Source organism: Cuculus canorus, chromosome 8, assembly GCF_017976375.1.
Source record: "Cuculus canorus isolate bCucCan1 chromosome 8, bCucCan1.pri, whole genome shotgun sequence".
NCBI classification, from domain to species: domain Eukaryota; kingdom Metazoa; phylum Chordata; class Aves; order Cuculiformes; family Cuculidae; genus Cuculus; species Cuculus canorus.
The window spans coordinates 26637682-26651232 of NC_071408.1; the positions used below are offsets into that span (position 1 = coordinate 26637682).

Sequence of the window (13551 nt, forward strand, 5' to 3'; positions counted from 1 at the left end):
TTTTTTGGCTGCCAGTACAAGTGACATTTATTAGCCGATGCTGATATAAAACAAGTGATAAATGTCAAAGTCAATTAATATTTTCATATTTTGATGAAAGTAATTTAAAAGCAATTGTATCAGGTTAGTTGTTTCAGCTATGCCACACAATAGGCAATAATTATATTCATCCTCATTCCAAGCATGATTTTATCACACCAATATCCAAGAGCATTTTGGGAAGAGAAACTTTCAGCTACAAAAGCATCTGTTGTGCTAAAACAATTTGATTTAAAAGCAGCATTGCCATCAGCAAAATGAGTCATTCCTAGGTTTGACCTAAGACAGGTATAAACAAATTTGAACCACTTCCATTCCAGAGAATTACTTGTTTGTATTCAGAGACAAAGTGCTGCTAACTTCAAAGCCCTGATTTTAATGATTTGCATCTCATCTCCAAAGAAAAACAATACAAAACCATAAATGTAATTATTTATTTAAGGATAAATTCTTTAAATTCAGCAATGACCTATGTCAGGATATTTTCTGGATAGAAAATGGAAGAATTAAACTCTTTATCCACTATATTATGAAAAGCCTGCAGAAGAATGCTTCACTCAAATGCCCACAAGAGACAACAATATGTCAGGATGCACGGGGAAGATGGACCGTGTTACCTTCAGAACATCAACAATATTTATATAGAGGAACAGTTAAGGACGGTGAGGCTGAATGTTCGAATATGACCATCAAAATCTGAAATAACTTCATACTTTTTAACAGATATAATTACTTATCCTTAGGGCAAAAGGAGAAACTTCAAAGTTTAATCATATAGAAGCGTTTATACAAAAAGCCACCTATTATGTATTAATGTTATAGTATACAATAATTGAATTCAAACTGGAATTAGCTTTCTAATACAGAATAAATAAGATTAGCAAATTCAAATTAATAGATGCATAACCTACTTTGCTTTAGGAGCCGAATCACAAAACTACAAAATGTAATTTGTAGTAGATTTTCTAAACAGAGATCATTATTTCAAAGCTCATAAGCCAAGTTTAAGCAACTCTGCGCTGCATTATTTACAGTATAAATACAATGTTTTCATAGGACAAGAGTAAAGTGAAAACGCATACTTCTAAAGCACAACTGGCTACGTTACACCTACTCTTGTTAATCTTTTCCATACCACTTGAATTTCCTCCGTTTTCAGGTGGCTTTTGTTTTGTTTAGCAATTTCTTTCAACTGTGCCACTGACAGCCAGGCTATAAGTTATACTACTTAACCTGCAGGATAATTAAGAAAACCCTTGAACAGTAGAAACATGAACATTCACGTAGCAAAATCGCAGTAAGCCCACCAAATCCAACCCCATTTTTCAATTCCTGAAGGAATATGTAAACTTTTAACGGTTGGTTGCTGTATTGTATATCCACATGGTCAAACACAAACTACAGGGAACACTTGAGCTGCCTTGGACGCTAGGAGAAAAGGAGCTGCATTTGAACACAGCTCTGGTGGGCAGAAAGGCTCTGCTGCTCACGTAGCTGCTGGATAAAGTCATGCAGATACCTGCACCTCACTGTTGTGCTAAGGATGTGTATATCCAAATAGTCAGGGCAGCTCTTAAAAATAAAGCCCGTTTGAAGAGTTAATATCATATACCTCAGAGTGTGCACAAAACCACACGATCTGCACAGACACACTTTGGCGCCTACAAATTACTCTATATTCTTTAATAATTGCTCTAGAAATTCAAGAACAACTAAACTTGATCCCAGACATGTTAAAATCCCTCAAAGTTCCATAAATCCTAATGGCCTGGGTAAAGCAATTTAATACAACGTAGGAGAGGAACACCTGTTAAATCATATGGGAAATACTAATATATATTTACAACTGACTTTAAATGTCTCTTGACATTTTAGAGAGCCTTTTCTAGGTGTTATTAAAATAGTGTAACTCATAATATACTTTTGTCATTTATTTGACTAGTAGCCAGAATTTACAAATATTCAGAATGCAAAGATGCTTCATATTCATTCCTTGGATACACGAGGAGACTACCTGCCCTCAATCAATGCTGATAGCTTTTGAAAATTAGATTTTCACTTGGCATGTTTTAATTAGGCTTCCTTTTACAAAAATAAAAACAACCACTATCTTTCAGTGTATCAGAGGAACTGAAGAGGCAACCATAATCAGCACACTGACAGGAAAATATAAAAATAAAAAAAAGTGCTCTAACCAATTTCAACTTCTGGGCTGATGACATAAGCCTGGAAGCAAAATCCATGCTGCCTCACTGCAGGACATTTCTTCTCATTAAATAGGTAAGTGGGTCTGTGTAAGCAGTGGAGACTATTAAAGATAAGCAGATTAAACACTGGTCTTGCAGCACGTTATGTTGCTAGGCTGGAGAACTGGGTTTTCTTTTAAGAACTGAGATTTCCAGCATTAAGCAAGTACAAAATGAAGCGATATTAACACAAATGAAGCACCCCAAGTGGCTAATGGCAAGGAAAAGAAACAAAAGCCCCTTTATACACAGCAATCCCTGCAACTATCAGCAGCAGCAAAAATCGTTCATCGTGCCCTCCTGGCAACAAGCGAGTCTATCAAGCAGACACTTTCAAACCAATGAAATGTATGAAAAAGATATCACTGTTTACCTGTAGGAAGAACCCCTTTGTCCAGTGTCTACTTAGCCTCAGATGCACACACTCCCTCATTCCTCCATGCAGTCACCCGCTCACAAAGCCTTTTTTTCCTGAAGTAGTGGAATTAATTACCAGCATTTTTACATTTTCTCACTGGCTGAAAATAAAAAGTTTAGTTTGGCTATAAAGGATTTACAAAGTCCTTACTGACAAACTGAAAGAACTCATTTAAGCATAACTATAGCAAATTATCAGACCAATTTAACAATACCCTGAAGACAGCAGCTAAATGCTATCTTTTGTGCCTGAGCAAACCATTTAACCTTTTGTCCCTGTCCGTATTTCAAGGACTTTTTATTCTGACAAGCTTTCACATTTTTCCCCTGGTATATTTTCCAATGTCTTCAAAGTGAATGCCAGAAGCATACACACCCCAAACTCAGTTCCATTTCCTCCTCCATTGGAAAGTGAACCACAAATATCAATCCTGAAAAATCAAACCAGTGTGAAAGCTCTTTCGCCAGGCATACAGCCCCCTAAAGTCACCAATGCTCCGTACCTCTCCAAGCATGAATCCCAAGTCCTACAATGAGCTGTAGCATACTCAAATACATCTTTAACAATCCATTTTCCTATGTTATAACATTGGCATCCCAGCCAAGATTATAACAGACTTGCATAATAAAACTTCACAAGTTGTCTCCACAGAATGAGCTCAGTCAAAAACACTTGCATATGACTGATCTAATTAACGAATTCTAGGTAACCATTAATCTGCAGCCAGTGCTTCCCAATCGTTCTCCTCACTCAAGTCCCTTCAGACACTCTAATCAAGAAAAACACAGTCCAGCCTGTCCGAAGAGCCACAGCCAAGGACCAGCCAGCCTCTACAACCGCAGGTTCATGTGGCCGTCACTGCTGTGCGAACACCAGTGCGGATCCTCCTCCTTCTGGCAGCTGCTAATTTTCACAGAAGCTGAAGAACTTCAACTATCTTTCGGACATCATCTCCAGGCTAAACTTTAATTCATTTCAGGTGTTGAAAATTTACTGGGAGAATAAGAGCCAAGTCTGAGCATAAAATCTTGGTTCTCTTGGAGGTTATCCTAAAAATATTGCTTTTTGAAACAAATTTTTTTAGAAGAAAAACAGTACGCTATTTCTTGTATCCTAAGATAAGTCTAGAGATTCAGTATCAGCATAAATCATTTTTATTTATCTTCTCGTATTACCACCTCTTCTTCAGCTGTCAATATAACGGGTGACTGCCTGCATCATCACCGTTGGAAGCCCTTCATAAGACATTTGATCTGTGGATTAGGTTATGTTCCTGGTAAATTGCTACGCAGTATAAAGTAAGTCTTGTTAATACAAAGAATCTAAGTTAGAAAGAAAATGTGATTATGTTCCATGGAAAATTTGGGGTTTTTTTCTTCTAGCGTTTTGAATTCTTCAAGTAACTACAATGGGAGTTACCTACAGAAAACCACCCCAAGCTATTCCAGACTTCAAATGTGAAACTTTACACCCAAGTTTCTGTTATCTTCCAGAGGAAATTTTCATAACTCAGAGAAATATCCACATTTTTTCTAAACATAATTTCAATGAAATTGTCTTTTTTTCTTTCTAAAGGGCACTTAAGCTTGAGCTTTCAAATCAGACCCATCAGCTTTGCTTTGATATAAACATAACACTGTCATTCTTCTGGTGTATGAAAACTAGAGAAAAGCCATTATGCCACATGTACATCAGAACAGTACTGGTGATTACAGGAAGAAAGCCCATGCACCAGTGTTTAGCTTAAGAGAAATATTATCCAATTTATACTGTTTATTATTCCAAGATTTTATAAGAATGCTAAGTAAAACAATCCCCTCAAAGATTATGAGGAAAGATGCTCAGATTTTTTATCTCTATTTGGTAGGAGCTTTTACCCTTTGTTTCTTTTAAACACATCACAGGTATCCCAAAAGGACATAAATCTCTGGTATAGGAAAGAAACCAATCCCCTTCAAAAGCAAAATGTTTTCTTTCATTTCAGCATACTTTCCATTCTCTCCGACCAAGTCTCAAGCACAAAGAAAATTACATAGTCCAGGCCAAACCCCAAACCAAGGCAAACATCATCCCCAGCCAGACCAAGTTGTGTTCGTGGAACACTGGAGTGAGGACCTCAGGGAGTGGAGGGAGTTTAAAGGGAGTGCAGAGTAAAGAAAAGCTCTCTGACGGTTTGCACAGCTCAGCATAGCACATGAAAACACCAAAGTCAAGAAAAATGCACCAAAAGAATCAAAGGTGTAAAGATGAATAATCTATATAATTTTAAAAGCCTCTCAAAGTCAAATTTCTTCTTAAGGTTGCAAAAGCAAAGCTAGATTTCTCCTGGGAGTAGGTGTCAGTATTTCCCATAGCAGGACACCTTGCAGCAGCCAGTTCCAAAACCCAAAATCCAATAGACTCATATTATCTGAAGATTTTACGTTTTTACATTTTACGTTTTTACATAAAATCTGAAGATTTTACATGTTTATGTATGCATAAATTTTCATGCTAAATTCAAAGTAAACCCTTAATTTAAAGTTTATGTATTAATTTTTCAGTTAACACATATTTCAGACATTTTGAAAGTGCAGGACAAAAAAAAAAAATCAAATTTTGAGTCCTATTAATGGTCTCCCCTCATGTAAAAGGTTCTTTTCCTTTGTAGAACAGAATTTCTACTTTTAAATTTTTATAAAACTTTTAAAAAATATATTAAAAAAACTGTAAAGCAACATTATTCCTAACTGCATGCTTTGTTAGATCTTCTAACCAGCTCTGTAGCCAGCAGAGAATGTCTTCAGCAATTATGAAAGACATTCTTAAGGAAACAAAATTGAAGAATATGTCAATTTTCAGGGTCTCTAAATTACGTTTGAAGACATCTCAGGGAAGGTTTAAACTGTACAGAAAACTGAACAGCAGAGTAAGCCTTTTGTTAAATACACTGAAGCTTAAAACAGAATGAGCCTGTGTAGCCACTGATTCCCCTATTACCCTTCCCCATAAAACAAAACAAAATAGTGCTCAGTCCTTTGAGTAAAATAAATAAGCTCAAAACCAAGTCCATCAGATATTCTGAGATTATATTTTCCATGCTTTCTCTTGGGAGGAAAATGTAAGATTAATCTTTAGAACAAAGAAATAATTTTATTGCTTTTACATTTATATATTTTTTAAATTTTTTTTTTAATTTTAGCCAAAGATGCTGCATAGTAGAAAACTAGCCAATATAAACACATTCAAGTACTGTGATGCAGTCTGTGTTTCACATCTGTGTTGCACTGAAAGCCACACAAAAGGGGTCCAACAAAGTAAATTAACTGGTTGAACTTAGCCCAAATTTCAGCAGAAGATGAAAAGGGGCTGGCACTTTGTAGGAAAACATGGATGCAGAGAACTATGGTGATGGTAACGTCCAACCACATCTGAATCCTGCTGATGTACCAAAAAATGCAGAATATAAGCTCCATGACGGAGATTTGAAATTTGGAGTATCACAATCTCCATTACTTTCCTTCCTTGCACTTAATTCATAAGGACACTATAACAAAAGAAAAATAAATCACAAATTTCTAGTACAATCTGTTGTCCAAAACACAAGCCCATCTTCACAGGGACACACTGAGCACTACCAGTTTTCATTTGTACAAAATTAACAAAATCAACAACTGATACACGCGTATAGGGAACATTCAGCAACAAATCTAGCCAGCCTTAGAAAACATTTGTACCTACCATCGCAATGTATTTTACATCACAGCAAATAATTTAAACGAACACAGGTCTCTGCCCAATTCAGCAGAAGCAGCTCCACCACCTGCATTAGCACTTCTCCCTAGGCAGCAATTTCCATCAACAGCCCAAGTTCATCAGCTAAAATGCAAGCTTAGAAATAAAATGAATATTCCATTATTAAAAGAGCTTTCTCAGCCTTCTGTCAATATTACTGGACACACATCTCAGACCGTAAGCATGCTATAAGTGTGCATGTGTCTATACATTTGTACCTATATATATTTATACGTACACACAGACAATCCAATTTGCCCCTCCTGGATCTTCCTTACCGCATATTTCTATTAGAAATTTCTTGACCAAATTTGTGACACCGAATGGGATGAACAAAACCAGACTCAGCAAATGAAGGTGGTGATCCAAGTGGGCCACATGCCGATATATTGACTTGGCCGATGGGAACAGTTCCTGTTCCTTGAGGTCATCAGCTTCCACCACCACCTGGCTGTTTACTGCAGGGACCATGGAGTAAGAGTTCCCAGAGAAGACAGAGTATCACGGTAGTGATGCAAAGTACATTGCAGGTAATGGAGATAAGGAGAAGCATAAGGAAAATATAGGCATGTGTTTGTTAGAGAAGAGGAAGAGCTGGAGCTGGTGGATGGCCTATTTAACTGAGAAAAAAGGATAGGTTTTGAAAAGAGTGAGCCAACTGTGAGAGATGAGCACAAGGAAACCTGGAAGTCTCGCAACCCAGGTCCTTGAACAGGTGATCACTGAAAATAATAAAGGAATAGAACAGTACTTTCAAAACAGTCTGAGAAAGCAAAGTGAAAGGAACTTCAGGAAGGTGAGAGAAAAGGAGTTTGATCCAGTAACGGTTAGATTAAAAAATTCCATTGATATGAACAAAGAGTGGGGAGATTGGAAAAGCACCTGGAAATTCAGATTACTGCCTCATAGATGATGCTCTCCATAGGGACAGAAAAAAGGAAAACAAACAAAAGAATCACTTTGCTTTTGTTAGTCAGCAGGAGTAACACACAAAAGAGGTATGTTTGTAGTCTTTATACCAAGAACTCAGTTACAGGAAGCAATAGGGGGAAGGCAGGAGAGAAGAGAGACTGAAACATCACCAAGAAAGAAAAAGGATTCCACCATGTAAGATGCCAAATGAGCAGAAAGCTATAAAAACAAACAAAAAAAAAGAACAAAACCCCTAAGGCACGGCTGTTTCAAAGCCACCTCAGTCCAAGTCTAAGTTAACCATGTCAAAAACAGCCCCTGCCCCAAAAAAAACAGAAATCAGAGGTTATCCAGATAGAACAGAAACACAAGTTGTGGAAAGAAAAATAGACTAAGATTATCTGTTTGCTTATCTCAATCAATCTTCAGTAGTCAATGTGTAAATATTACATGAAATAGTACTAATACGTCATGGAAAATGTTCTTCCATCCCAAAATATAAAGGAAGAGATATTTTCACAGGGCAAGTGATTAAGCAGCAGAACAGGTGCCAAGAAAGGCTGCAGAATCTCCATCGCTAGACATACTCAAAACCAGCCCGGACAAGGCCGTCAGAAACCTGATCCAACTTTGGAATTAGCGCTGCTTTGAGCAGAGAGGTTGGATCGGAGGACCTAATTTAGGCTGTGCCTTTCCAAACTATTACCCCCAAAACATTAATTAAATATATTGCCTTGACAGTGCCAACATGAACCAACAGCATTTTAATTTTTGCAGAATGGTAAACTTGATGTGATCTATAAAACATATCTCTCTGAGCCACAATTTCTCCTAAAAAGTCTACTCCAAGATGCTGGAATGTCCTTTCCTGATGCCCTTTTAGCACATTTTCTTAGTTTCCGGAGCATTTTTGAGGTAAGTATTAATTACACCCATATATACGGATATGTATTGATACATATCTACCAGAGTACATACAGACACGCTAAATACTTAGGACAACTAAAATCATCAAATCCCACCGTACTACACAGTTAAAGCAGGCAAATGCATTCTCACTCCCCACGCTTCTTCTGCTGCCACTGGTAGACGTTTGGGCTCCTCCAGCCTCCCTTTCTTTTCCAATACTCCCCTGAAGCGTCGTCATGAAAACCACTCCCCCAGATGTCAAACAGATAGAATAGCCAGAGAAATTCCAGGCTCGGGAAAGCTCTAAACAATCAGCATATAGAGCTTGAAACATTTTGATTATAAGTGGTCAGAAACTATTCTCTTGCTTATGAAGTTCTGACTAGTTAAATACATAGAAAATAAATGTCAGCTTACTCAAAACCAACTGTAATTATTCCTATATACTCGGTTATACAATAATTAAATACAGATAATTCTCTGATGAGCAAATGCACTACCATAAGGCACTTGTCACCATGTTATATGCAGCACATTGTGTCAAATTATTTTAGTAATTAATAAGCTGGCAGAAAGAAAAAAATCAAATACACACAAAATATTAAAAGGTGAGGCAGAGCATATATTCTGATAATGCAACAATAATTCTGCAGTTGCCTTGAAGTGTCAGTAAGGTATGAACGGTAGAATGTTAAAAAGGTACATTTATTTTCCTCAAAGGAAGTTAAATTAACCATGCCTCTCCTATTGTTTAATAGGCAAGGTTCATGGTCTATAAACAATTATTTATGCTAGCAAGTATGTAATAGGCTATATCACATTACAATGTAAATAAAAGAATATGGTGCTTTCAAGCAAAAATCTATTCCATGCCCAGCTCACCCAGGATTTTGGAGCTCACTCACTTCCAGCTGGTTTACTCCATAAGAATCAGTTCAGCCGTCATACACCACTGACACCAACACCGATTACCACATCTGTCACACTACTGCAACTGAATAAAACTTCCACAGTACTACTACAAAGGAAAACTTCACTAGTGTGTTAAAGCTTAAAACAAATTGCAGAAGTATTTACTTCAACTTGATGAGAGTTGTCAAAAATAAAATATAAATATTATTTACATAGTAGAATTGCATTCTGGTTTTGGATTATTGTGCATTTGAAGTAATAAAGAAGCACAACTCTCAAATAAATTGAAATATTCCCTCTGCTTTGACATTTAATTTCTAAATAATGCTCAGCTGAAATGGCTACTGTAAGGCAAGTCTAAAAAGTCACTTAACAGGTTTTTATAAGTACCTGTAGAAGTGAAGTTTCAGAAATAAGGTAAGCCTTATAGTTCAGACTTTAATTCTTCCCATAACAATATTCACAAGACTACTGGATATAAACCAAGAAAATAACAACCTGCATTTTATGATTTTAGGCAAAATCCTGTTTTTAATTAATAAAATACATACAAGGTGAAAACAGAAAAACTCAAATTCTAGCATCACTGTAATGTACTCAGTCAAGCTGATTTACTTCAAAAGACTGTAATAATTTTTAGGAGACTGTTGACATTTCAAGCAGGAGGGAAAAAAAAAAGCAGACTGAAGTTACTCTTACCTGCAGTCCTCTTCTTCGAAGAATACTTGAATCATCCATATTTCGACTCTGTTGATCACAAATTCCCGCTAAAGCTCCCTTGCTTCTGGCTGGCTTTGCTCTCTAACTGTTAAAGAAGTCCATTATTTTCAAACTTTTCTCCCCCTCCTACTCCCTCTCTACCCGCTCGCTAAAAATAGGACATGGTCTTTCACTTGCCTGTCATGAAGAACAGCAGCCACGGTCTCTGACTCTGAGTACGTAATTTCGTCTGCCTCTTTTGTGGCAGATTTAGCAGGTCACATTGGAAAAAAAATCTGTTTGACTTTCCTAAATCTTTTCAAGGTTGGATGTCTCACTCCCCTCATATACACAACTGTCTAGAAATATATAATAATCCATGATTCCATGTAAGGCCAAAGAGTGGAATTTATTTCAGATCCCAGACATACATATTTTTGTTTTATTTCGATTTACTTGAGCTGTTATAAGGGATCAGTAAACTACAACAGCTGCCTTCATTTACCATTTATAATAAGCTCACAAAATCCAGGTCACATTTCCTTTAAAAAACACACGGCCACACTGAACTGAAAAATCAATTCTGTGAACACACAGGATACAGAACTATTTAAAATACGGAAAAACCTCACTATGAAAAACCAGAAATTTTATTGTTCCAAATTTTGAAAAATTCCTTTACTCCTTTGCACGACAAAGCAAGCATCGGATTCCTCAGATCCTGTCACACATTCTTTGTTTCTGCTGTCTCGGAGGTATGCCGGTCTCCTCCTCGCATGCAGCAGACACGGCACATTCTTTAGTTCATTGCTGAGATCTTGCGACTCTTATGTGCTGACGGGTCTGGAACACATGTTGCAAGCTCTGAACATTTAAGAATTCATTCATCTATTCATCACTGACAGAGTTGCCCTAAGAAGCCCTTCCCTCTCCGTCATCCATGGCAAAAAGGCAAAAAATAAAAAGCACAGTTCAGCTGAGGCTTTTTCAGTCTGTCCTGCAGTTTCTCTTTTCCAGCTCCCTTCACACACAACTCCAGCAAGGTCAAAAATGCTTTGCCCCTTAAAATGCAGTATCCCGGTCACATTCTAAAATGAGCTGTTAGCCTGTGTTGAAACATAAACAACGGTAACACTTCCAGCTATACCAAACATTTCCGTAAAAGTCTAGATATGTTCATCCCAGTATTATTTAAATTACTGAGCACGTCAAGATGCCTTTGTCCTACACATGCCCTTTCTGTATTAGAAAAGAAAAAAGGAAATATTGCAAATATAACGAACAACCTCCTGCCGCAATAACCTTCAATTTTTTTAGCAGAAAGCTTAAGCAACAGATTTCATCTCCTGATAAAAGCTTAGCAAAAGCCTATTTATAACTTCTGAATATAAATACTGTATTTCAAAAGAACCTAACTTCAGCCTCGGAAGGATTTCGTGAGATATATAGAAGAAATCAAACTTCATCAAGAGCTGCGTTTATGAGGGGATTTCAGCCAGACATCCTGAAGTGTGCGGACGCACCAACAATGAGAGCCCAGACCGCAGGCTGCCCACCGCAGCTTGATGAAGTGTTTCTGTTCCCACAGTTATGACAGCTGCAAACCAAAAAAAAGTCTGAATACAAGCACACAGGTTGGTGGTGCTTAAGGGAATATATATTTACATGGAAATCTTTAGCTGATCTTCATGCTAAGTGACCAAGTCACATGAGCTAAACACATCATTGTAAAGTCAGCTGAAAGCAGATATAACTCAATCCCATTCACCAGGCTTTTTCTGATCCTCTGCGGAGCGAGTGTGGTCTTTTATTGTGAGTAGCTAATAAATCCTCATCTTGCTGATACCTCCTTCCATCTGCCGTTTTAAACAACTGAATGCTGAATTAGGTCTGCAGAGTCTTTGTGAGCTCCCCAACAGGGCAGGCAGCCACACAGCGGCTGAGCAGGCAGCTCATTTGCATGGAGTATACTGTACAGTATAAAGAGCAGTGCTAGTAAAAAAAAACTCAATGAGCCACTTGATTTTAAAGGAACAGTATCTTCTTTTGCAAATATAACTGGAAAACATCAAGCCACGCACAAAACTCTGCATTAGAACTTAAGAACACGTCACCAGGGAGAAAAAGTAACATAAAAATGCAGATAAAGCTTCATTTAAAAGAAGACTTAAACACAAGATGATCGTATTTCTTCACTGTGATAATATTTATGATGTATTTCAATATTACTTCCTGCACTGTGCCATCAAACAAGCTTCCTCAGAAAAATATTCCAAATAATCACTTCCTTTATCAGACGTTAGTGTCAAACAAATTCTGTTCTTAAAAAATCCCATAGAAACAAAACATTTTGGCATGCGTACTCAGATATAAGACATGCATTCTGCAGTTTATTTTAGTCTATAGTAGATTATAGGAATATTTGTATTTGACCGTGCACTAACCGGATCATTGATCTTACCTCTTCTGACTAAGGTCCCCAGCATTAAAAAATCTATATGTACTGTGAGAGGAAACAAGGAATCTTAACAATTACACAATACCATCCACAACGTATTTTCATCCAAAATCAGCCACTAAATGAAAAGGTTTAAGCCTAATAACAAGACTATATAACCCCACTTAGTCCTATAATATAATTGAAAGCATTCTCATTAGCACACATACATCTAATCCTTCCTGGATTATTTACCTTAATATTCAGACATAGTCAATTCTCAAAATGTCTTCACAAGTGACTTATAATTGATTGAGGCTGGCACAGGTCTCGAAATACCATGAGAATCATCTGTTCTCTTCCAAATTTCAAGCTTTCTTGGGGAGAATGCTTTCAAATTGGCTGCCTGCCACACTTACCCAGTTTCTGGGCTAGAGAAGCCAATCAGGGCTGCTGTGAAAAAAAAGGCATGTTTTTTGCTCTAAGCTTTCGTCTCCTCTTCCCTTCTTCAGAGCAAACAATTCTTATTTAAATGTCAGATCAAAAACCACCACCAGAAAGATCCCAAATGTGGTGACCACGTTTTCCTCCCTCTGTTAACACTCGTCCACTCTCCCTTTTTCTTTCTTCAACAAAATCTACCATAGAAAAGCAATGGTGAAAGAAGGTAGTAGAGAATACTTAGCACCAAACTGAATGAAGCAAAGAACAAATGGAATTTAAAAGCGGCTCTCTGACATGCCATATTTTTCTTACAAAATATTACCTTTAAAAATCTATCTGTCATTTCCTCAAGAGATTACACCATCCTTAGACATTCATTTTAACTTCTTAAAACGTCTGCTGATAAGTCTCCAGTGAATGTATAAGACATTTCACTAAGAGATATATTACTGGAAGCTATTAAAGAAACTGAAGTATATAAAATATAATATTATCAATCATATAAAAAGTTAATCATAAAAAATACATTATCAAACAGCTTTCAAATGCAGGCAGCATTTAGAAATGGCCTAATAAAATATCTGTTTATCAGAAGAAAAAAGTCAAAATAAAGAGGTTGTGTAATTTTTTCAGAATTACAGTATCTACCTTAGCACTCCACAAAGAAAAAAAACTTAGGAAGGGGGATAAAAAGATGGAATTCAAGATTTGTTCACCCATAACTCTAGTAAGCTTCTAACTTGATTTGATAGAGGAAGGAA

The 13551-nt window shown here is 36.9% G+C and overlaps 1 protein-coding gene across 9 annotated transcripts in view; it reads right to left on the reverse strand.

Moving 5' to 3' along the window:
- MAST2 (microtubule associated serine/threonine kinase 2) overlaps window positions 1-13551 on the reverse strand; it is a 196705-nt gene that overhangs the window by 131177 nt on the left and 51977 nt on the right. The window contains exons 1-2 of one of the 9 annotated variants that reach the window (XM_054073782.1): window positions 10108-11782; window positions 9910-10015 (exon numbers count right to left, since the gene is read on the reverse strand). The exons of 6 other annotated variants lie outside the window; for them this stretch is intronic. In XM_054073782.1, coding sequence (XP_053929757.1) covers window positions 9910-9948 — 39 coding nt within the window. In that variant the 5' untranslated portion in view covers window positions 9949-10015; window positions 10108-11782. Of the gene's footprint in view, window positions 1-2658; window positions 2734-9909; window positions 11783-13551 lie in introns of those variants that run through there. 2 more of the 9 variants (XM_054073783.1, XM_054073780.1) reach the window with 2 other exon arrangements.